The sequence below is a fragment of the Lepus europaeus genome, chromosome 21, assembly GCF_033115175.1.
Source record: "Lepus europaeus isolate LE1 chromosome 21, mLepTim1.pri, whole genome shotgun sequence".
Taxonomy (NCBI): domain Eukaryota; kingdom Metazoa; phylum Chordata; class Mammalia; order Lagomorpha; family Leporidae; genus Lepus; species Lepus europaeus.
In genome coordinates this window covers 9,789,352-9,815,372 of record NC_084847.1, presented here as the reverse complement: position 1 = coordinate 9,815,372, position 26,021 = coordinate 9,789,352, and the positions used below count along the sequence as shown (strand labels likewise).

The window sequence follows — 26,021 nt, the reverse complement described above, 5'->3', positions numbered from 1 at the left end:
TCTCATCACACAACTGGTAGCAGAGAACTTCAAAGGTATTTGTGAGAGCCCTGACACACAGTCCTGGAACACCTGCTACTGGAGAGAGGGGACCAATCACAGCAGCAAAAACAAGCAGGGAACACGTGGCCAGGTATGAAATCCAGAGACTGCACCAAATGCCGATGGAAAGCCGGCTTGCGGAATGAAACGGAATTTCACTGCTGAGGACCTGGGCACCGCTGATGTGGAAGTTATTCAGGGGACCGGGGTAGGAGAGGCCACTGTCCCTTTGCATCATCTGGCAACACACAACAGCATGCCTGGTCCACCATTGTCAGAAGCCAGAGTCAGCACAGACAAGATCATCAACATCCTTAGTACAGGGAAAATGACAGTGGAAACGCCAGCATTCCAGCAGGTATCTCGGCATAAATGAGGAGTGATTCAATTTCCTTCCCCCCGGGTTCCAGCACTTACAACTCCTTTTCAGGGAAAGAGGCTGACAGTTGGGGCCGTCTCCCCATAGCTATGGTCAACCACATACCCACCCTCTAAGCACAGCTGTGGCCGTGTGACCTGCACTGGCCACAGAGACATTGAGTGCAAGAGCCACTGAAGGCAGAAGTTCCGACAGCCGGGGCCCTTAGTTCAACCCTGTCTCTTTTCCCAAGTTGGCAATCACGACAGCAGAGATGGAGACGCAGCCTCGGGGCAGCCTGGCTCCCGGAGATGAGAGCCCCTGCCTATCCACGGTAGACAAGCAGCACCAGGCAGACATGAACTTGGCTCTTCCAAGCCTCTGAGGTTTTTGTGGTGTTTGCCATTGCAACATCACCTGACCTATGGTAACAGAAGCAGTGGACCTCTTGTAGATTACCAAAGAGTTTCTGATAAATACTGACGATTTCTTTCCCTAACCTCAATCTTACTTGATTTTTCCATCAGAGTGAGACTGAATGAATGTAAAAGTTCTAAATAAATTCCACCAAGTGTAGAGCAGACGGTACCTAGGACAACAGCGCCAGGCCTGAATAACCATAAGCGCAGGTGCCAGGCTGAGCCCTGCACTCCTTTGTCCACCCCCTAGCCCAACTGGTGCCACAGCACAGCAGAACAGACAAGGGCTACAGGAGGAGAACCCACTGGCCCCAGAAGGAGGGAAGAAAAGGCAAACCCCAGCTTCCGGACTCCACGCTGTGTGAGGCTAACCCTGCAGCGCCACCCGCTCCAGGTACCTGAGCCTGCCGCGGTCAGCCAGGAGCGTGTGCAGGTAGCGCTCCAGCGAGTGTTCGTTGAGGGCGCAGCGCAGCCAGGCCCGGCCGCGGCCCACGTCCGAGGCGATGTGGCGCAGGCCGTAGAAGCGCTGCAGCTCGTGCCTGCTGAGCACCTCCCTCACGTAGGACCAGAACACGGGCTCTGTGGAGAGAGGGCGCATGCGTCACTCAGCCTGCCAGGCTCGCGCTGGCGGGAGCAACCCGAGGGACACACAGAGAGCCTGCCAAAAACAAAACCGACACCAAAACCTACCATCCGGAGAAGACCATTTTTAACATTTTCAAGAATTGCCTTCCAGTCGTTTTTCCTGCACTTAAAAAAGTCAACATTTTGACACTCGACACCCCACCACACCCCCCTGCAGAAGACACGCAGGTCCCAAACTCTACAGTCTGTGAGTGCTGCTTTTTCTTCACAGTCGTGATAAAGAGAAAGATCTGGAAGTGGGCAGGTTACGCTGGAAAATCCCCATGGCCCAATGTCATCCCAATGGAGGATGACAGAGACCTGACCCAGGGGAGAAGATGATGTGAGCAGAGCAGCGAGGCCTAGAGGGATGTGGCCACGGCCAAGGAATGCTGGCAGCCACCAGGAGCTGCAGGGGTGGCACAGAGTATAAGCCTACAGTACAAAACACCCTGTCATCGTTGTGACCTTAGCCAGAGAAACCGATTTTAAACTTCTGCCTCCCACAGCGGTGAAAGAATAAATCTCTGGGGGCCGGCACTGTGGCATAGCAGGTAAAGTTGCCACCTGCAGGGCCAGCATCCCATATGGGTCCTGGTTCAAGTCCTGGCTCCTCCACTTCCAATCTAGCTCTCTGCTATGGCCTGGGGAAGCAGTAAAAATGGCCCAAATGCTTGGGCCCCTGCACCTGTGAGGGAGACCTGGAAGAAGCTCCTAGCTCCTGGCTTCAGACAGTTGCATTTCTGGCCATTGTGACCATCTGGGGAGTGAACCAGTGGATGGAAGATCCCCCACCCGACCCCGGCCTCTCTCTCTCTGTAACTCTGCCTTTCATATAAAATAAATAAATCTTTGACAAAAAAAAAAAAAAAAAGAGTAAATCTCTGCTGTTTAAAAGCCAATGACTTTGCAGTACGTTGTTACCGCAGCCAGAAGAAAATGATAGGTGATACAGTGAGGCAGAGAGAGAGAGAGACAGAGACAGAGAGAGGGAGAGAGAGAGAGAGGAGTGGGGGAAACTGAAGGGAGGGGCAGAGAGGGAGAGAGGAAAGGAGAGAAGAGAAAATTTAAGGCCTTGGTTCATTTATTTTCTTGGCCAGATCATGAATATTTTCCTATTATAATTAAGTCTCTGAACCAAGATTATCAACGGTTTCTCAGTAAAACACAATTTAACGACTTCTCTGTTACTGGGAATAGAATACAGTGCCACTTCCCCCCACCCATACAGCAGTGAGTATCCTTGCACGTAGATAACTGTCTCATTTCTGGTTCCTTAAGAGAGAATTCTATACAGTGAATTACTAGGTCTGAGGGTAAAACAGATTCAAGGCTTTAAGGGAAAGCTAACAAAGTTTGCTTTTACCCATAAAACAAATATTCCTGAAACTTTGCATCCCCTCAAAGCCACCTTTTTTATCTACATCTTTCACAGTTACAAGCCTAGTGTGTTCCCATTGTTGTGATTGGAGTTTGTTCACTTAACATTGGCTCATCAACACTTCATGCTGCTAAAAACAGCAGCACCAACAGAAGCTACCATTTATTGAGCTTCAACTGTGTACCCACCATGGTGCCAGACACTTTACCTCTGACCCCACAACCACCAAGGCCATGTCCATGTCAAGGATGAGTGCCAAAGCCTGGACAAGTGAAATGAGCAGCCCAAGGGCACAGATAACAGCAGTACATTAGCACCAGAGCTTGGAGCTAACTGTAAACCACTATCACCTGCCTTGAGAACCAAGGGATCTCTACCTTCTTTAAAATGATCAGGTTATGGGGCCGGCGCTGTGCCATGACAGATAAAGCCACTGCCTGCGACAGCAGCATTCCATACAGGTGTCGGTTTTTGTCCTGGCTGCTCCACTTTTGATCCAGCTCCCTGCAGATGGCCTAGGAGGGCAGCAGAGGATGGCCCAAGTGTCTGTGCCCCTGCCAACCATGTGGAGACTCAGATGAAGCTCCTGGCTTCAGACGGCACAACCCTGGCCATTGGGGCTGTCTGGGGAGTGAACCAGTAAATGGAAGATCTCTGTGTGTGTGTGTCTTTCCTTCTCTCTATATAACTCTGACCTTCAAATGAACAAGTCAATCTTAAAAAAAAAAAAAAAAAGTTCATGAGACATGGAGTTAAAAGATAAGCTTATCTTTTTTAAATAATGAAATAAAATGACCAAGTTCACAGCTGTTCAGTATTCAAAAGAAGATAAGCGCTGACTCTACACTGTTGGCGTGGTTGTGATTCACAGGTCCCTCCGAGGAACAAACCAAGTCCTTGAGCCGCCCTTCCAGAAGGATATGAAGACACTCATCTCCAGAAACTGCCCTCACTGCATTCTAGAGATAACAAAACCCATCTCTAGGCAGCTTCCAGGCCACAGGGCGGGACACACAGATGGAGAGACTGCCCTGGGCAAGTCACTCAGGAGAGACCATTCAACTGAACTGCCTGGGGCAAGTCACCCAGCCCGGCTCCACTCTGATTGCTCTCCCACAAGATAAGCACAGAAGTCCACAATCCTCTGGGGCTCTTAGGGTAAGGGGGGGGGCGGTGTTTAAGTTCTGAGCAAAGTGTCCAGCCCCTGATAACTAACCACCCCCCTTAGGACATGGCATTTGTGCAGCTTCCTCATTTCTCCTTCTGTTCACAGCACCTGAATGTGTGGGTCAAGCCCACAAGGCAATCACTTTGGATAAACTTCCTAGGAATGACTGAAGAATGGCGCAGCTCACGCAGCACTGGCTTCCACGTGAACCCCTCCGTGTCAATGCACTCCCCTTCCTAAAATCAGCATGTGAGTGCAAACCACAAGCCACATTACTGCATACACAGCCTTCTTTCCACCCTCTGCTTCCTCAGAAACCAGGGCGCCCAGCAGCTAATGCGTTATGAAACACCCCAGGCAGCCACCTGTGTGGCCAGCAGGATTCCAATCAAGTGGCTCTCATCTGCACCCAGCCTCTCCTGAAAAAACCAATCACCTCCCTCTGACCTTGAGTGCACACCAACACTTGACAGTGTGTTTTCACCTTTCAATTTTGCAAATTGCTTACACCACAGAATCCCGTAAAGCTTGTCAGAGCAATGCTGCCGACGGTAAGAATTATCCCAGGAGGGTTCCGCTTCCACTGCCAGAATTAATGTGCTCTATTTAGAGTGCAGCTCACCTGCCACCTAACACATGCAGTGTCCGTAACTTCATCTGGGAACATACACCAATCCACAGAAAATGTCCGGTGAATTCCAAAAGTGGACAAGGGCTCTGCTTCTCGGAACACCTGAAAGCCAACTGCCAGAATGAATAGGAGCCGACAAAGGGGTGTGGAGGAGCTGCCTGCGGGTGCTTGTTAGCAGCCGGTGAGCAATGGCACTGGGCTGTTGGCACAGTTACCAACAGGCTTCAGCTTCCGTCCCTGCCAAGAACGCATACATTGGGGACCACAAAGAAGACAAAAACTTTGGCTCAAATTCTAGTTCAGGCATTACGTGGCTTTGGGCAACGTTCTTTACCCTCTGTTTTCCTCATCTGTGCAAATGGGACAAGAATGACAACCTCTAAGGGCCACTAGGAGGAGAAAATGAGACCACATGCAGAGTGCGTGCAGCCAATAGTCTACAAACATTTGCCGTAATTATTCACATAATTGGCATCAAACTGAGTTTCAAAGCAACACACCTATTAAAACCACAACTCCAGGGGCTTGCACTGTGGCAGAGTGTTAAACTGACAACTTGTGAGACTAGCACTGTTAGGCAGGAAGTTAGAAATTAGCCTAGGTGGGGCCCGTGCTGTGCTACATAGGTTAATTCTCTGCCTGCAGTGTCGGCATCCCCTATGGGCGCCGGCTCTAGTCCCAGCTGCACCTCTTCCAATCCAGCTGCCTGCTGCGGCCTGAGAAAGCAGTAGAGGATGGTCCAAGTGCTTGAGCCCCTGCACCCACGTGGGGAACCCAGAAGAAGCTCCTGGCTTTGGATTGGGGCAGCTCCGGCCATTGTGGCTATTGGGGAGTGAACCAACAGAATGAAGATCTTTCTCTCGGTCTCCTCTTCCTCTCACTGTCTGTAACTCTACCTCTCAAATAAATAAAATCTTAAAAGAAAAAAAGAAAAGAAACTATCCTATGTGTGTAAGAAGGGCCTAAGGATACTGACATCCACAGCAGTCCAGCATCCGCATTTCAAGTCCTGCCCAGACCCTGAGAACCTTCCAGGTGGTCCAGCCCCTTCTGCCTGGCCTGGTGAACATCTTTCCTCTAAGGCGGGCCCCCCAGAGAGAAGTCCCTTGGCTGACGCCAGCAAGGCTTCCCCTGACAACCTCAGTGGTAAACTTGGTAAAGAATTTTTCGTATTTTCACCCAACAAACCCTCTGCCAGGGCTCCCCATCCTTTGTCCTGGAGGAGAAAAAGACTCCCTTAAAAACCGGGAGTCTAAACACAGACTGTGCGCTCAGCCCTCCGCTCTGCTCAGCCCTCAGCTCTCTGCTGAGCCAGCTGCCTGCCTGGCCAGGCCAGGTGTATTCTCTCCATTCAACCACATAACCTTGCTCTCCCGGAGTCCGAGTGACTGGGTGCTCTCTATCTGTCCCTTCCGTTCTGACGGATGCCCTATCGTAATAAAATCTTATTACTTCACTCTCTGTCTCACGCCTGAATTCTTCCTTGTGTGAAGACAAGAGCCCCACGGCTCCCACGGCTCTTTTCTCCGGTGACAGCATCACATATCTGAATGCTGGTCTGGGTCCCAGCTGCTCTGCTTCTGATCCAGCTTCCTGCTAATGCGCCTGGGAAGGCAGCAAAGGGTGGCCCAAGTTCTCCCATGTGGGAGACCACGATGGAATTCTGGGCTCCTGACTTCAGCCTGGCCCAGACCTCCTAGCTATTGCTACCGTTTGGGGAGTGAACCAGCAGACAGAAGGGACCTCTCTCTGCTGCTCAGTCTCCCCTACCCTGCCGTCTGTCCCTCTCTGTTGCTGTGCCTTTCAAATACATAAATTAAAAAAAAAATGACTACATCTGAGCCAAATCCCAAGCACCCAGAGAGCAAACAGTATCCTCTCTGTTTTACCTCTCTTCTACGGGAAATGGGACCCGCTGGGTGCCTCAACAAGTTGCCCTCACACTACTCTGGCGTCTCCCCACATGGGGCTGGGCAGCTAACCTGGCCACCACAGGGCATTGGAAATGTTGATTGTGTTTAATAACATTGCATGAACTATTGCTTATCTTGATTGCGGAGGTTGTTAGCACTGCCTTACACTTTGTGGCGGAGGTCAATGTCTCACTAGCCTCACATTAGTCCCAGCCCTGGACCCCGTGGATCCTCACCCACTAGAAGAGAACCTTACCCACGAGAAGAAAAGCTCTGTCTCCTGGAACTGAGTGGCCAGCAATAGCCTGAGGGCCAGATTCAGCCTGCCACCACCTCTGGTTCTCGAGACAAAAGTTTTACTGGCCTCAGCCATGCCTCCTGTTTTGACAGTGGCAGAGTTGAGCAGCTGTCACAGAGAACTTGTGGTCTATGAAGTCACCAGTGTGCACTACTCTATGCCTTCAGGAACAAGGCTGCTGGACCCTGTGCTACAAGTGAGAACTCCTTTAACCAAGTAAACGTGGAGCTGCCTGGGGACTGTTTCTCCCCTTGTCACGTACAGAGACCCCACCTGGAAAGACACCAACCCACAGAGAAGCTGTGCTGACAGACAGATCCAGGGGGAAGTCTGGGCCCCGGATCCAACTCAACCCTAGAATTCTGTTACTAGAGTCAGTGCCCCCACCGCCTCCCTTCCTTTTTTCAGCAGGGATCAGTCTAAAAGGCTTTCTGTCACTTGCAGCTGGAAGAAGTGCCATGCGTGAGGTGGAGTATGCCCTTCCACCATCGGACAGTCATTTCCCAAGGACAGAAAACTCACCAGGCACTGAGCATGTCTGTGCCGCAGAGCCCTGATCAGAGCAAGTGCCTCACTGCGAGAGCACCGCTCAGAAACAAGCCAGCAAAGCACAGCCCAGCCACAAGCAGAAAGGCCAACGACAAAGAGCTGCTCCCTGCAGACAAAGAAGGGCATCTCGTTCTCACGGAGTGAGTCTGCACTTAACCAAGGCATTTGAGTCGAAGGCTCCATGGGGCCAGAACCTCCCACGTCCTGACCTTCACCTCCGCAGTGAACTCCGAACTGTCCTAACTCCGGGCATCACATTCACAACTGTGGCAGGAAGAGAGGGGATGAGAAAAAGCCAGCTCTATCCCCGCTTCTCTCAGGCAAGGATAAGCAAGCCCAGGAAGCCCCAAGGGAGCAGAGAAAGTACAGAATAAAAATGCGAAGGCTGGTTGGAAGGGACACAGCCTAGTCCCACGCAAGACCAGGAGCCCACTAGCCAAAGACTACAGCTAACCAGACGGAGGGAGGGAAGTAACAAAATCAGCAATGCATGGTGCCAACCACGCCAGGGACAAAAGGCAAACCAAGTTCTCGCATGTTCCGGCCTTAGAAGTGGGGGAACACAGCTGCTCCCACATGCCTGTCCCATCCCCGTCTGGATGAGCCCCCCGGCGAGGCGATGGACTGGCACAGCCGAGCCCCCATTCACAGCTACAGCTCTGTCACAGGCCACAGGACCACCTCCCCGAACCAGGGCACAGGGGCCAGGGCTTAAATGAGAACCATTCATAATAAAACTATCAGGTACATAAATGTATACACTTTTGGCTTCTTAGGAACATAATAACATTTGCCATTTTACAACTCACTGACATTCAGTCCGCTGACAATATTATGTAACAGTTAACACCATTTCCTGAACTTCCATTCCAAACAGAAAATCCACACCCATTCAACAGTAATTCCACTGTCCCCACCCCAGCCGCTGGCAACTTCTTTTCCTCTTTCTGATTCTGAATGTTCTGGGCCCCTCCTGTGAGTGGAATTACACAGTGTTTGTCCTTTGACGCCTGGTTTTCACTTGGCATGCTTCTGAGGCTCCCCGAATCCGCAGCACGTCTTGTTACCGCTTCCTTTTGATGGCTTTATTAAAAAGCGGAAAACTGATAGAGCACCCAAGAACCCAAGACTTGTGGAACTTTTATCTGGTTCCCACTTAGGGGCGTGCCCCATCCTGCACTCACAGCCATGTCCACTCGCACAGGAGATGTACAAGATGCATGGGAGTGGTCTTGCAACCGACAACACTGAGGCCAAATCGGGGGTCTTAGCTTATGAGACATCAGGAATGAGCACCTTATCAACAGCCAGAGGTCACATAGGCCCAACAAGCATCACTCCAGCTACCCCATATCTTAATGTTGCTGGGCATTTTCACACCCCTTAGTCAACAGCTTCAGCCCCAAGAGCTCTGTCACTCCCAATGCCAGGGACCCACCCCAGGAGCCTGCAAACACCCCCACAATCCCCAAGTTAACACATGGCCCACGATGAAAGGAAGAGAACCGTGACTCTGGTTCTATCCATGAGACCAGCCGTTCTCTACCAGGTGTCAACCTTTTTATTCTTTGTAATCAGTTTATTTTATCTTTATTTGGAAGGAAGAGGGACAAAGACAGGTCTTCCATCTGCTGGTTCATGCCCCAAACACCCACAATAGCCAGGGTTAGACCAAGGCAAAGCCAGGAGCCAGGAACTCAATCCAGGTTTCTCACACAGATGGCAAAGACTCAAGTACTTAAGCCGTCACCAGCTGCCTCCCAGGATGTTGCAAGCAGGAATGAAGCCAGGACTCAACCCCCGTCACCCGAGTATACAATCATCTGGAGAGGCATTTTTTAAAGACTTATTTATTTATTCATTTGAAAGGCAGTTACAGAAAGATCAGGAGAGATAGCGACAGAGGCAAAGAGAGACAGAGAGAGACCTCCCATCCAATTGTTCACTCCCCAGATGGTCACAATGGCTGGGGCTGCGCCAGACAGAAGCCAGGAGCTTTATCAAGGTCGCCAGTGTGGGTCAGGGGCCCAAGCACTTGGGCCATCCTCTGCTGCTTCTTCAGGCACATTAGCAGGGAGCTGGATGGGAAGTGGAGCATCCGGGATTCAAACCTGCATCCATATGGGATGGCGGCATTGCAGGAGGTGGCTAAACCTGTTAAGCTTTGAGTGTCTAAAACACACCCCAGCTGTTAGACTTTTTTTTTTTTTTTAAACCACAGAGCTCAGTATTTCTCCACACATTTAGCACACCTCCTTCCAAGGTCTCTTTCACCAGAAGTAGCTAACTGGCAAGTTCATGAATGTAACAGAAGCATCAAAGAGGGAACTGAAAGCATTGCAGGATGGGGGTGAGCGCAGTGGACTTCCCCTCACCATCAAAACGATGGGCCCAGGAGTCTTCTAACACATGCCACTTCCTCCAAAATCCATTTTCTACAGAAATACATTTGTTAAAACAACGTCACCCAGTGAAGCAAAATAGAAATCCTGGTTTGAATTAAGTGCTATCAACTCTCTGCAGAAATCCCCACAAAGCATCAAGGGAGTCCGCTTCTCAAATTTTACAGTGGGTGTATGTTAACAGCACCTGCTTCCACCTGCCTGTGGAGATGTGTACAATGGCAAAGGGTAGGGACTCAGCACATCCTCCCTCGGGGTCCTTGGGTCACTATTCTGAATGCAGTCATTTTGTGGCCTCTCCTATGCAGGTGGACAGGGATCTTCCAATACCCTGGATATCCTTATACTACACTGGAGCTGCAAGGATGAGCAAGGCTGGACCTAGGCCCTGACGTTCAGAGAACCAGGAGTCAGACGGTGCTACTCCTAGGTCTGAGGAGAGAAGGACTCAGGAATACAGGACAGGGCAGAGTCCAGGTGCACTGGGCAGGAGCTGGGGAACAGCTTTTTGAAATAAAATGTGCAACTTCCAGACAGAAAGGATCAAAACCACAGCAAGACACAACTTGATACCCATGAAGGGGCTGGTGTTGGTGTTGTGGCCACATTAGCAGGAAGCTAGAGCTGGGACTTAAACCCAGGAATTCTTTTTTTTTTATTTATTTATTTGACAGCGTTAGACAGTGAGAGAGAAACAGAGAGAAAGATCTTCCTTCCGTTGGTTCACCCCCCAAACTGCCACTACGGCCGGAACTACGCCGATCCAAAGCCAGGTGCTTCCTCCTGGTCTCCCATGTGGGTACAGGGGCCCAAGCACTTGGTCCATCCTCCACTGTACTCCCGGGCCACAGCAGAGAGCTGGAGTGGAAGAGAAACAACTGGACTGGATTAACCAAGTGAGCCACACAGGGCCGGCCCCAACCCAGAAACCAACAAATGGAAGATCTTTTTCTCTTTCCTTCCTTCTCTGTCAGTTTGCCTTTTGGATAAATAATTCTTTTCCAAAAAATGGTTGATTATAAATTGTATTATGTTTATTTTTCCACAATTTCTTTTTAAAAAGAGAGAAAACATAAAGTAAAAATTAGAAGTGACCCAGAGCTCTACAAAGGCTTGGCATGGAATTGGCACACTTTGCTCAATTAATGAGCCAATACAGAATGCAGCGTGGAGAAGTGAATTATCTCCCACTGTACCAGAGAGAGAAGGAAGACCCATTGCAGTTATTGGCATCTGATGACATAACCTTGGGATTTGATGATTTCACGTTTAAGATTCATTTCCTTTATTTGAAAGGCAGAGTCATAGAGACAGAGAGACACAGAAAGATCTTCCATCTGCTGGTTCACTCCATAAATAGCCACAATGGCCAGAGCTGGGCCAGACAGAAGCCAGGAACCCACAGAGGTCTCCCATGTAGGTGGGAGGGGCCCACCATCTTCTGCTGCTTTCCCAGGCACATTGGCAGGGAGCTGGATTGGAGGCAGAGCAGCCAGGCCTGGAACCAGCACTCTGATTTGGGATGCAGGCATTACAGGTCCCGGCTTAACCCAGGGCACCACAAGACAGCCCCCCGTTTCTCCTTTTGATTGCTAACATGCCGTCACTGGGCTGTGTGTCAGCAGTCAGTCACAGACAACAGGCATGGTTCAAAATGCATCAGACACACAACTGCTGTTACTGAGCCACCTGTAAAATTCAAGTTTAGTCTTCATGTCCGTTCAACAGCCTTGGGCACCAGGACCCTTCGACTGCAGCCCTGGGCACACCGATTAATCTCCTTCCTTCTGATCAAGATGGATTCATGCATAGAACACATTTTCACTGGAGAAGCTGTGTACTACCAGATACTATGCAAGAAGCTGTTGAGTCAAGAGAAAGCCCAACAGACAAGGTACCCTGCCTTAGCATCAAGAGGGAGCATGGACAACCAACAGCTGGGAGTGACGTGCTGAAGGGTAATGTGAACTTCCTGTCCTCTGTTCTCTAAGATACAGCCTGGCAAACTTTTCCTGTCAAGGGCCAAAAAACAGATACTTTAGGAGCCAGGACTCTCGGTCCTAACCCAACCTAAGAGCAGCCACAAACAATGATGAAAGGTTGTGGCTGCGTTCCAATAAAACTTTATTTACGAAAGCACGTGGCGGGCCTTAGTTTAGCAAGTTCTGTCCTAAGTGATCACAACTTTCTCAGTACTCATGAATTCAAAGTGGGAGAACCACAGTCTCTCAGAGACCACCCTGTCTAAAAATAACAGGCCACTATGGACAAAAGCAGAGTTTCAGAATCACAGCCACACAGACCTCAGTAAAAATCCCAGCACTGCCACTTATTGGCCCTAGAAGAGGAGGCAAATTATCTTACTTCTTTGAGCTATGTTACTTTCATATGTAAAATACGTTTTAGGAGAAAGATGGGATAAAGAACACAGGGTTCTAACAAATCCCTGAGTCACAGGTCAGCATGAGTCATCAGCCAATTCATCTTAAAAAGCAGAAAACACCCAGGTGTCATTTCCAAAGCTATCATGCTAATTGCACTGAACAGATAGGCAGCTAGTTAGGCCTAAGAGAGCAGGCATCCTGGCAGCCTGCGATGTAATTTTATCTATTTACCTGCCAGTCAGAAACACCCACCAGTGCAGGCTGCACCTGTGTCTCATCTGGGACCAAGATGGGGGGGGGGGGGGAATCATGATTAGCATATAGTTACAATATAGGGATATTAACCCCTCCCACACCTCCATGGAGGTACCATAAAATTCCCAGATGGCTTCACCCTGCTATGGCACCACCCCCTACCTCATAAAAGAGGCTGAGAACAGAAGAGAGGCTTTGTTGTTGTTGTTGTTTGCCCCAGACCATGACTGGGAGTGCTACTGAGGTTCTCTCTCTCGGTAACACTTTGTCCCACTCATGATAGGCATTACATCAAGTAGGGCAGCCCACACTCAAGCATAAATGTGTATTCTCTCACATGAATCCTGTTCTCATCTATGTAAAATATATGCTGATTCCACTTTGAATTTTTATCTCTGTGTGGAACAAGAACCTGGAATGAAAACCTAAGATACTCAGGCCCACATCATCATCACCCCTGCTGTTCGTGGAGCACAAGTCTTTGCGTATTAGGTAGTCTTGCTTTCCCTTACTGTGTCAGTTACGAAGTGTTGGGAATAAAGTAAAAGGAGACTCAGCTAACAATGGCTTAAAGCGCTGGGGAATTTAATGCCTAACCTAACATTAAGCCCAGAGGTAGGCAGCTGCAGAGTTGGTTAATAATACCTTATAAGGATCTAAGAACTTCCAATGTCCATCCCAAGTGAACCACGGTGCCAGCCCCTAGATTTATTATCTATGGAAGTGACTGTTTTGGTGCTGAGAAGTCTGTGTTCTGACTCTGGTCTTGCAACCTAAATGCTCAGATTTGCCTGAATCCGCAGAAAGCATTGGCTGTTTCTTACCCAGCAGCCGGCCCTTCCTTCCTGCTAAGAGAACTAAGATTTCATTCGGACGTTGGTAACCAAGAGCTTCAAGGGTAGCTGAAGGGCCTCTCCTTGGCCAGAGGAGGGGAGGAATGAGTCTGGATTGCATTAAACCAGCTGTAATAATGATCAGCTTGTCAGTCGTTGGTCTCGAATAGACATGAGACACAACTGGGGCCAAAGAGAACAAGGCAGAAGTTCAATGAGGGACTTTCAAGAAAGTCGCTCACTTAAAAGGACACAGAGAAAGCTTATTTTATGGTCTTGGGTTGTGGTGTGACACGTGATGCTTTGAACTGTGGCAGTGATCTTGTGACCATGAAGAGTGGACAGAAGCTGGTATACCAAGAATGACAGCTCAGAAATGTGGGAAGTTAGGGCCAGCGAGTTAAGCCACCACCTGCATGCCAGCATCCCATATGAATACGGTTCAGGTCCCAGATGCTCCACTTTTGATCCAGCTCCCTGTTAATTTGCCTCTGGGAAAGCCATAGGAGATGGCCCAAGCAGTTGGGCCCCTGCCACCCCTAGATGAAATTCCTGGCTCCTGGCTTCAGCCTGGCCCAGCCCTGGCCTATTGCAGCCATCTGGGGGAGTAAACCAGCAGATGAAGGTCTCTCCCTCTCTCTTAACTCTGCATTTCAAATAAATAAATCTTTAAAAAGCAAAGAAAAAGTATGGGAAGTGCATGAAGACCCAGAGCTCTGCAAAGGCAAGGGAGACTTGAGAGACAGGACGTCCAGGGACACAAGTCCTACATTTGGAGCCTCGTTTGCCTTGAGGACCTCTTTTTCCAACTACAAAGCTTCTCTGAGCTTTCAGGATTCCCACAGACTCAGAACAAACATTCAGAGTACAGAGTCTGCCAAGGAGGAAAGACCTTGGCAAGCACCCCGGGGGTTCCACTGTGCCCTGAGCTGAACAGTGTTCCCCTAAAACTCACATCCACTGAAAACTCAGAACGTGACCTTACAGGAAATAGGGTCTCTGCAGATGCCATCAGCCACAGTAGGTCACCCCGGATGAGGGCGGGCCCCAATGACTGACGTCCTTATAAAATGAGGAAAGGACACACAGAGACAGACACAGGGGAGGAGCCACATGAAGAGGGATCCAGCCACAGACAAGGAATGCCAAAGACTGGTGCCAGAGACTGACCACATCTACCGGGAGCTAGGGACTGATCCTGTCTCAGAGGATCAACCCTGGCGACACCTTGCTTAGGGACATATGGCCTCCAGAAACGCAAGAGAAGATGTCCATGTTGTTTCGGGCCACCCAGTGTGTGGTCATTTGTCACAGCAGTCATGGGAATGGAATGCAAGCCGGAAAGCCCAGAGAACCATACCCTAGAAAGCAGCAGCAGCAAACAAAGCAGCCCCCACAGACACTGAGGGCCGGAGGAGAAGCAGCTCAGACCTCGGCTGCATGAAACTCCTCTTCCTGAGCCCTGACAGCCACCAGGAGCACCAGCAAACCCTCTGAAGACAGGTAATCTCAGCCCAGGCCACAGCGCAGTCCTACAGCTCCGCCCACAGTGCACCTATGGGCAGCTGAAAGCACCAGGCCTGTGCAGGGGAAGGAGGGACTGAAAACCAGGACAGAGGCTGGAGCCTCGGCTCAATAGGCTAATCCTCTGCCTTGCAGTGCTGGCACACCAGGTTCTAGTCCCAGTCAGGGCGCCGGGTTCTGTCCCGGTTGCCCCTCTTCCAGGCCAGCTCTCTGCTGTGGCCAGAAAGTGCAGTGGAGGATGGCCCAAGTGCTTGGGCCCTGCACCCCATGGGAGACCAGGAGAAGCACCTGGCTCCTGCCTTAGGATCAGCACGGTACGCCAGCCACAGCGCACTGGCCACGGCGGCCATTGGAAGGTGAACCAATGGCAAAGGAAGACCTTTCTCTCTGTCTCTCTCTCTCACTGTCCACTCTGCCTGTCAAAAAAAAAAAAGAAAGAAAACCAAGACAGAACAAAAATGGGCGATAGCCACACAAGAAGGGAAGCAAACCTCTCCCCAAAACCCAGCTACAAAGCTGGACAAAATGAATGGCCATTTCAGCATTCCAGAAATTCACCCGGAGCTTAAAATAATCTGAAAGGAGTTTATGCCTAGAAACTGATTATTTGGGGGGGGGGGGGGGGTTGTCTTTTGTTTTGCTTTATCTGCTGAATTTCAGATAAGCACATTTGGAATCTGGGGTGCCCTTGCGTGGAGATTCTCCTAAGGCATCCTCTTTGCCCACCCCACCCTGACCCATACCCCCAGGTAGTTTACATCGAGGCCCGGGTTGGAGGGCAAGCTGAGAACCACAGCCGTGGCAGAGGGTGTGAACCAGAATTACAGTGGCAGCTGACACGTCTACGCAGTGTCACAGACTGCCCTTGGCACCAGGAGAGCAGGCAGAGACAGCAGCTCTACTACCCAAAAACTACAGTCACGGCCAGGTCAAAGATATCCCTGGTGAAGGCCAGGAGACCACACTGGCCAGGACCCAAAACTACCACCGTAAAATACCTCAAAGTGATAATAGGAAGTATCTCCTTCTTGATTCTAACAAACAAACAAACAAAGGCAGGGAGGGCAGGCATTGTGGCATACTGGGCTAAGTCACCACTTAGGATGCCCACTTCCCACACTGGAGCACCTGGTTCAAATCCTGGCTCCTCTGCTTTCAATCCAGCTCCCCACTCACGTGCCCAGGAGGCAGTGGCTAATGACCCAATTACCTGTGCCCTTACCACCCATGTGGAAGATCAGGATGGAGTTCCTGGCTCCTGGATTCAGTCTGGCCTAGCACTGGCTGACGTGGGCATTTGGGGAGTAAATCAGTATGTGGAAAATATCTCTGTCGCTCTCTTTTGAATAAATCGATCTTGAAAAAGAAAAACAGTAGCATAGTGAGAGTTCGAGTTTGCCCATCTACAGAGGGTGATGTATTCCCCACTGCCAAAGTCCACATGGGCCCAGAGTCAGAGTTTCCAGTTTAAGGCAGGAGCTCATATCCCAACATGAAACCTCCCAGTTTGTTTTTTTAAAAATTCAATCTGGAAGAGTTTTATTTATTTATTCCTTTTTTATTATTTGAAAGGCAAAGCTACAGAGACAGAAACAGAGAAAAAGAGGGAGACTGTCCATCTCACAACAGCCAAGTCTGGGCCAGGCCAAACCCAAGAGGCAAGAATTCCAATCAGGTCTCCCATGTGGGAGGTGGGAACTCAAGTTCTTGAGCCACCACTTACTGCTTCCCAGGTATGTTAGCAAGAGGCTGGATCCGAAGGGAGAGGCAAGACTCAATCCCAGGTATTCTGACACGGCATGTCAATGTCCCAAATGTGCCACAATTCTCACTCTGAAATGCTACAATTTCCAAATATTGGCAACTTGAAATATTTTCCATAAGCACCAGTTTCCAAATTCAGTCCTCCATGCCCCCGATCCCTCGAGAACCAACCACAGTGACAAGCCTGGCCAGCACTCAGGTTATCTACTGTACTACGACTTCCAACAACATTGTATTCAGTCATTACCATAGAGCTCAGCTCTTCTCTCCTCCAAAGCTAGTGTTCCTCGTCTCTGAGCAGAGCCAATAAAACAGCCCAGGGGTTAATCCATGATTTAGTCTCCCCTGTCACTTTCAATTTAGTTAGCTGGGCTGGAGTGGCCTAAGGAGGAGCAGTAATGGGAGGAGCTGGGAGGAATAGGAACCTGAGGTCACCTGACTTGGGTTGGAAGCCTTGGCACCGCCAGGACCAGCCGTGGAACCCTGGGCGACTTATGCACTTATTCCAGCCTACGTTTCATCACCTGAAAAACAAGGACACCGCCACTCATCCTGGAAAACTGCTGCCATGTTGTCCTCCAAAGCCAGGGCCAGCAGCTCTGGGCAGGCCCGGGCTTCCCCCGCAACCCCACACATGGCACCCACCACTGCTGTCCCACGCAGTCCTAGGTTTCTTGGGGTTTTTTAAGATTTATTTATTGATTTGAAAGGCAAAGTTACAGAGAGGCAGAGGTGGAGAGAGAGAGAGAGAGAGAGAGAGAGAGAGAGAGAGAGGTCTGTCATGTTCTAGTTCACTCCCGAGGTGGCCGCAACAGCCAGAGGTGGCCAGTCTGAAACTAGGAGCTTCCTCCAGGTCTCCCACACTGTTGCAGGGGCCCAAGAGCTTGGGCCACCTTCTCCTGCTTTCCCAGGTCATAGCAGAGAGCTGGATGGAAGTGAGGATACAGAACTTCCAAACAAAGCTCAGGTTTCAAAACAAGAGGTGAATTAACCCCAAAAAAGTGTGCTCTTTCAAAGAAGGAAAGCTATTCTACATTTAAAAGGCATCTAAGGGTATTTCTGAGAATGGCAAGGTTCTGTGGAATCTGGATTCCCAGATTGGCATTCCAAGCTTTTATATGTACTTTAAAAAGGCCCTGATGCTGGTGCTGAGAAGTAGCGGGTAAAAACCGCGGCATCCCACAAGAGCGCCAATTCGAGTCCCAGCTGCTCCACATCTGATCCAGCTCTCTGTTATGGCCTGGGAAAGCACTAGTAGCTGGCCCAAGTCCTTGGGCCCCTGCGCCCACACGAGGGACCCTGAAGAAGCTCCTGGCTCCTGGCTTCGGATTGGAGCAGCTCCAGCCGTTGCAGCCAACTGGGGTGTGAACCAGCAGATTGAAGACTTCTCTCTCTGCCTCTCCTTCTCTGTGTAACTCTGACTTTCAAATAAAATTAATCTTAAAAAAAAAAAAAAAAAAAAGGCCCTGGCCGGCGCCACGGCTCAATAGGCTAATCCTCCACCCACGGCACCAGCACTCTGGGTTCTAGTCCCGGTTGGGGCGCCAGTTCTGTCCCAGCTGCTCCTCTTCCAGTCCAGCTCTCTGCTGTAGCCTGGGAAGGCAGTGGAGGATGGCCCAAGTGCTCAGGTCCCTGCACCCACGTGGGAGACCAGGAAAAAGCACCTGGCTCCTGGCTTCAGATCGGCATAGCTCCGGCCGTAAGAGCCATTTGGGGGGTGAACCAATGGAAGGAAGACCTTTCTCTCTGTGTCTCTTCCTCACTGTCTAACTTATCTGTTAAATAAAAAAAAAAAAAAAAAATCTATTCTCAAGAAAAAAAAAAAAAAAGGCCCTGATGCAGACACTGTGCTGCACAGGTTAGCTACAAGAGTTGTTCCAAAGAATTAAGGAGCTTCTAATAGAGGCTCCAACATTGGGAATTGTTGATGACAGGATTCTACGGAAAACAGACTCCAGGGTTTGGATTCTAAGCTTTAAAAGGCCCCTGACACAGATGCACTGTGCTGGACAGGGGAGCTCCAGGACCTGGGCCATCTTCTCGGGAATTAAGGAGCTTTTAACAAAAGCTCCAACGCTAGGAATCCTGAGCAAGCCATTCATAGCACGGTCCTCTTCAGATCAGCTGCAGCTTAAATGGAAGGGGTCTTACAGGTGCTACTGAGCACCCCTACCTCAGTGAGATTAGGATTAAACGTCTACCTCTTAAGTCTTCACAGGTGAATTCAAGACACGCCTGATTCTTCCTGTCAGCCAATCAGAGATCTGAAGTCAAAGGTAAGTACATCCTTTGCCTTCCCGACATCAAGACGGCTGCACCTCAAGGCAGCCATGCTGTGCCTGCCTCCTCTTGATTCTGAGAACTGTTACTGACAATAAAGCCCCTACTGGCTCTTCTATTAGAATTCTCTATGCTCAAGCTAAATGGGCTTACAGTCTACATAAGGGTAGCCGATCACCCCCCACCATCTGGGAGTAAGATGTTCTTTCCATCCGATGGGGCATTCTACTTGCAATTGGTCTTGTTCCAGTTTTGCTTATGCTAACTAACAAACTTATATGTTTCAGAACTCGACATCTGGGAACAGCTGACCATACAGGGGACACAGCCATTGGCGGTGACCAAGACTGCTCCAGCTCACAAAGCAAATTTGTTAGATGAGATAGGCAGAGACCTCCAGACCCAGGCAGGCAGGGCCTGCAATCTGCCCTCCCACCCACGTAAGCAGGAAGCAGCTACAGACAGATGTGATGATTCTACGGCTTTCAACATCCCTTAGGATTAAGGAAATAGGGTCTCTGAGGGGGGAATGTTGTAGGCAGGCATATAGGATAAAATTAATCAGGTTTGTGAGCTGGAAGACCACGCCTTCACCATGCCCCATGTGACCTCATGCCCCTACCTGACCACACCTGTGTGCCTACCTGCCAATCAGACTAATTAACCACTGCCCTTTGGAAGTGGTTCCAGGAAGGCCTGGAACACAGTGGGCCTGGCCCCTTTTTTCCTTTTGCCCATTTTGCCCTGAATCCCCTTGCTGCCCCCCACCTCAGACCACCTGCCCCATGCTTTCTGACCTACATGCTCCTCCACGTGGCTGGCTCCTGGTGCTCAGTATGAATCCAGATTTCCCCTTTCTTTCTTACATAGAGCCCTCACTCACCTATGCATTTCTCACTGCATAAAAAGCTTAAAAACTTAAAAAAAAAAAAAAAGTGATGCAGCCAGGACTCAAACCAGCACCTGTACAGGATGCCAGCACTGCAGGTGGCGGCCTTACCGCTGCGCCACAGTGTGAACCCCAGGTCCTGTTTTCACCCTTATTTTACAGAAGCTCAGAGAGGCCCAGAGAGCTCCTGGGTGCCACGTCCCTGAGCTGCGATTTCCACCCCATCACCCAACCTCTGCAGGCAGGGCCTGGTGCAGCAGGCAGGAGGACAGGAGCAAGGACCGTTTCCATGCAATCCCTCACCTCACCCTCCTGAGGATTTTTGAAAACACTCACTAGGGGGCCAGCGCTGTGGCATAGGGGTAAAGCCGCTGCCTGCAGTGCCAGCATCCTGTATGTCTCCACTTCCATGCAGCCTTCTGCTATGGCCTGGGAAAGCAGTGGAAGATGGACAAGTGCTTGGGCCCCTGCACCCACATGGGAGACCCAGAAGCTCCTGGCTTCAGAATGGCACAGCTCCAGCCATTGCAGCCATCTGGGGAGTGAACCAGCGAATGGAAGACCTCTCTCTCTGCCTCTGCTTCTCTGTAATTCTGTCTTTCAAATAAACAAATAAATCTTCAAAAACAAAAAGAAAAAACTCACTAGAAGGCAAGGTTTCAATCAGCCAAGGACTATGTGGACTACATGGGAGGCAGTGAATGGTTAACTGATGCCGCTCACAATGAGGACAATGAAGCCTGTGGCGGCCACCCAGGGGCTAAGCTAGCCTGGTCTGTCCCCTGCTTCTAGCTGGCAGGAGGCCACCCAGCACATTCTGGTCAGCAGAAAACAGCCAGACTGCCCATCCCCTCATCCGTCTTTCCCACAGTCAGGTGCAGACAGCAGGGAACGTCAGTGATGCTTTGCATCTCTCATCAGAGCCAAGTAACAAAGACAAGAATTCCAGTCGGGATGGGAACAGAAAGAGCCATCCCTCTAAGGCCACCAGGTCAGAGCCCTAAGGGAGGATGAGATGGAAGAGGCTAAACAGCAGGAGCATCCTGGGGCAAGGAAGGTAACGGGTTAAACTCTCATTAGGAGTCAGAAGCTGAAGCACCTGCTACAAACCAAGTCTCCACGTCTGGTCTCTGACTGCTGCTAACAACGCCCTGGAGAGATGAGATCCCCCCCACCTCCCCCTCTTACAGATGGCAAACAGGCTTCACGGGAACGCTCCCAAGGTCACTCGAGACTTGCCCTGGCAGCCTGACTCCAGAGCCAGGGTTACCTGTGCCTGAACTAAGGGTTTGCCGAGGGGAAGGGAGGGGAGGGGAGAGGAGGCACCTGGGGCTGGCGGAGACGCCTGCTCCAGACACAGGGAGGGCTGACCTGCTGGAGAAGACGCAGCGCACCACAGCCCCCACCCCCACCTTTCTCCACACTAACACTGACATCACCGCGACAGCGCAGCTCCAGGAACTCGCCCCCAAAGGGGTTGGGGAGTAACACACTTCCAAGTTTCAGATTGACAGCCCATCACAGGAAATGGTTTCCAGGCCTGTAGAACGGGGACCAGAGGGGCACCTACTGTCCGTGGGGCTGTCGAGAGACAAGTGTGCGGTAACTCACATTACTATCAACCTCCCCCCGACGGTTGGTGCAGGAAACTGGACGGCAGCAGCACTTCTAAGCTCGGAGACCTGTGGGCCTTCTTTCACTGTTGCACATGTGAGACATTCAATTATGAAATGCCATGTGTTTCCCATGCATAGAGTTAAAGCAAAATGTTAACTTCCCAGCGACTGCCATGCCACACTGGTGACACAAGCATCTTGGCCGCAGGCCACCGCACAAAGGATGCTTCATTTACACTAAGGTGCCAGACAAGAGCAGTATTTGTTTTTCTCACTACAAATAAGACACGGACTTCTGCACACACACACACACACATCAGTGCCACACGATGCCTGCCTTACCCACTAATTAAAACAGCAAGCGAGAGAAGAGTAAGAGGAGCAGTACCTGTTTCGGTTTTGCTGGCGAAGCCCGCGGCCTGTTTGATGGCTGCCGCTGTGAGCGCCAGTCCTCGACTCCTCTTCAAGCCATGTTGCAGGACAGCTTCAAATTGGGCACACAGACAGGTCACCCTGCAAGAGATGCCACGACTTAAGTGACCCACCCTGCCGAGGGAGTAGACAGCACCGAGGCGGGCCCAGTGTTTCCGGGAAGTGAGGGAGTGGCCAGGTGCAAGCCTCAGCAGCCAGGTAGACAGGAGACACCTGCACGGCCCCTCACCCAGGCCGCTCACAGCCCCCCACGCCCCCACTCCTGTCCCTCTCACAGCTCTCAGGCATGGCTGGTAGACGGGGGCCGGGGGCCGTGTTCATTGGGCTGTGACAGGACAATGCAGAAGCAACAGGGAAGGGGAAGTGGTGCCAGCCAGCAGGGGGAAAAAGTCCATTTAAAAACAAATCAGTTTGATGTGCGGAGAGGCTGGGTGTTAACTGAACCCAAATCACCGACTTCAACTCTAATTCATATCACATGTAGTCTGCGGAACACGATTATCTTTCAGAAATTCAATTCCCCAGCCTGCTGGCGCTGTGTAATTTCATGGCCTGTTACATACACTAAGAAAAAGGATGAATTGTGATTCCCGTGCTTTATTTAGTTATGAGATAACATTGTCAACTCAGATCCACAGTTGATGGGATTTTCAATTAACTTACAATTACCGTGCACTTAATTGAATTTATTTCCCAATAACCAAAGAAATGAGCGGTTTGGGAACACGTCTGCTCAAAGATGAGGTCCCAGCCACTACACTCACGTCTTCTTAGAGACCGGCAGTGCTTCCGGGCCTCTGCTGGTCTGGGTATGTGCCCTTAGGGACCCTCCCATTCATTCACACACATTAAGAAATCCTCAGGGCTGGTACTGTGGCACAGTGGGTTAAGCCGGCATCTGCAGGGCCAGCGTCCTATACAGGCTCCAGGTAGAGTCCCGGCTGCTCCATTTCTAATCCAGCTCCCTGCAGATGTGCCTGGGACAGCAGCAGAAGATGGCCCAAGTGCCTGGGCCCCTACACCCACATGGGAGACCCAGATGAAGCTTCTGGCTTCAGCCTGGCCCAGCCCTGGCTACTGCAGCCATTGGGGAGTAAACCAGTAGATGGAAGATTCTCTCTCTCTCTCTCTCATCCTAACTTTCAAATAAATGAAGGAAGGAAGGAAGGAAGGGAGGAGGGATCCTCAGGATCTCCTGTGTGCCAAGCACTGTTCTAGGCTCTGAGCGTACAACGGTGGGGCTGAGGCAGCAAAGTCCCCCCCTCACAGGAGTTGGACAGTTTTCAGTGAGGGAGATAAGACAAACATGCCGACCATGCCATTTGTTTGTTGATGTTGTTGTTTTAAGATTTATTTATTTATTTATTTGAAAGTCATAGCTACTCAGAGAAAGGAGGAGACAGAGAGAGAAAGAGAGAGATCTTCCATACGCTGGTTCACTCCCCCAAATGATTACAACACCCAGGGCTGGGCCAGGCCAAAGCCAGGAGCCAGGGGCTTCTGGATCTCCCTTGTGGGTTCAGGGGACCAAGCATTTGGACCATCTTTTGCTGCTTTCCCAGGCACATTAGCAAGGTGCTGGATTGGAAGCAGAGTGGCCAGATTTCAAACCAGCACCCATATGAGATGCCAGTGTCACAGGTGGTGGCTTTACCTACTACACCACAGTGCCAGCCCCTAACCAGGCCATTTCAAACTATGAAGAAAATAAAACAGGATAAGCTGGTGGGTGAGATGAGGCAGGGCCAGGATTACACTCTGGCCGAACGTTGGTAACCTTGGAGTTTTGACCTGAATATGACAAGGTGCAGCAAACTGTGTGGAAGGGGCCAGTGCCAAGGCCCTGAGGCCACCAGCATCTGACTCAGCCTTGCCCCAGTGCAGGCATTTCCTGGTCCACCCACTCCCATACTTGTAGTACTAACACTGCAGGTGTTTATCACTCTGTGGGTGGCAAAACATTTTCATACCTATTATTTCACTAGCTCCTCCCATCAACATGATGATACAGACATGGAAGATATTATCTGCATTTCAAACTTGGACGACACTAAGGCTTAAGGACATTAAAGAGACCTCCTGAAGATAGTACATCGTGAGCAGCAATAACAGGCTGGGCTTTGGGCCTGGCAGTTAGGACACTGGTTCAGACTCTGTGCGTGCCCCATGTCAGAGTGCGTGGGTTCCATTCCCAGCTGCAGCTCCTCATTCCAGGTTCCTGCCAATGCAGACCCTGCGAGGGAGCTGTGATGGCTCAAGTGACTGCGTCCATGACACCCGTATGAGAGACGTAGACTGAATTCTCAAAGCCCAGCTTCTGCCAGGCCCAGCTCGATTCCAGCCATTGTAGGCATCTGGGGAGTCCATGAGCAGAGAGGCTCACGCGCGCGCTCTCTCTCTCTCTCTCTGCCTCTCAAATGTATATATAAAATGAATTAAAAAAAAAAACTCCAGAGGAGAGAGAGGACAAGATAAGCAGCAATGTCTACACTCCAGTCTCCGCTGCCCCCGTGCTAAGCCAGGGTGTTTCCAGCACAGCCCGTACCACACACACACACACACACACACATGGAGATACACACAGCCCGTACCCCACACACACACACACAGCCCATACCACACACACACTCACACCCCATATCACACACACACACACACACGGAGATTCTAAGATAAAGTCCTCTGATTCCCACGCCCACTCTTCACTCAAGCCACTGGGCCTGTAGCAGACAACTCTTAACACCACACCAGCAAGCACAGCACTCAGGCCTGGTCGCTGTCTTCCAGGCCCGTGACATCCTTGCCTTCTAAGTCACCGCTGCTGTGAAGTTTGTGGGAGGTCATGGACTTGGATGGGGCACCTAAAACTGACCCCACAGACCACATCGACAGCGTTTAATCACAGTAACTCAGCTTTGGCTGCTTGCTGCAGGCCCTGTAGCCGGTTAACTAATTTGGCTATAAACAGTCAACTAGTTAAGCTGTAAACAGTTTCCTGGCTCATTGACTAGGCTGTTGCCAATTAAGTTGTTTTCTGTGTTTAACTTCTACTCTCCTCTAAATGCTGTCTGATGAGCTTGTTGGTTGGAGTTCTTAAAACCTACTCCAGGGGCTGGCACTGTGGCACAGGCAGGTTAAGCCCTAGCCTACAACACTGGCATCCCTTAGGAGCACAAGTTTGAATCCTGGCTGTTCCATTTTGGATCAAACTCCTTGATAATGAGCCTGGGAAAGCAGCAGAAGGTGGCCCAAGTGCTTGGACCCCTGCCACCCATGTGGGAGACCCAAATGGAGTTCCAGGCTCCTGGCTTTGGCCTGGCTCAACCTCAACCACTGAAACCATTTGGGGAGTGAACAAGCAAATAGAACATTCTCTCTCTCTCTTCCCCACCTCTCAAAAAAAAACAAAAAAACAAAAAAAAAACCTGCTCTGAGTGTGGGAACTGCCCAATTCACAAATCATTTTAGCTTTGCTTTACTTTGCTCAAATAAACTGACTTTAACTGGTCTAAGGATGCTTCAGTGCTGCCAGGTGATCAGAGCTGGCCCTCCACAGAAGGAAGTCTACCTGGCATCCCTAACCTAACACTGCTCTTCCGGTTCCAACTCCTCTCTCATCCTTCCTCCGCTCCAGCACTGGGCTATACCTGGTGGACAGTATGTGCACAAGTCCTCTTCCAGAAGAGATTAACCTTGAATCATATATCTCAGGACACCACACACACAAGGGAATAACCCTCATTGCTGGGCAGATGTCACGTAAAAGAAAAAAACAAGATTTATTTATGTATTTGAAAGGCAGAGTTACAGAGGCAGAGAGAGACAGAGGTCTTCCATTCACTGGTTCACTCCCCAAATGGCGACAATAGCCACAGCTGTGCCGATCCAAAGCCAGGAGCCTGGAGCTTCTTCTAGGTCTCCCACATGGGTGCAGGGGCCCCAGGACTCGAGCCATCTTCTACTGCTTTCCCAGACCATACCAGAGAGCTGGATCGGAAGTGGAGCAGCCAGGACTCAAGCCAGCGCCTTATGGGATCCTGGCACTGCAGGCACTGGCTTTACCTGCTGTGTCACAGCGCCGGCCCCCAGATGTCACTCTTAAATATGAGATGTGCATCTGCTTGTGACTCTACACCTCCACCCAGGCATCTACTTGACAGCTTTCTGAAAGCTGGAACGCCCTCCAAAACTACCTAAATTCCACAGTAGCTAATGGAGCCAGAACAGGGACCTGTCTTGTGTTTAGAGTTCCCATAATT

The 26,021-nt window shown here is 50.4% G+C and overlaps 1 protein-coding gene across 2 annotated transcripts in view; it reads right to left on the bottom strand.

Moving 5' to 3' along the window:
- SNX29 (sorting nexin 29) overlaps positions 1-26,021 on the bottom strand; it is a 473,054-nt gene that overhangs the window by 388,851 nt on the left and 58,182 nt on the right. The window contains exons 4-5 of one of the 2 annotated variants that reach the window (XM_062180202.1): positions 21,719-21,843; positions 1,218-1,398 (exon numbers count right to left, since the gene is read on the bottom strand). In XM_062180202.1, coding sequence (XP_062036186.1) covers positions 1,218-1,398; positions 21,719-21,843 — 306 coding nt within the window. Of the gene's footprint in view, positions 1-1,217; positions 1,399-21,718; positions 21,844-26,021 lie in introns of those variants that run through there. The other variant, XM_062180203.1, reaches the window with a different exon arrangement.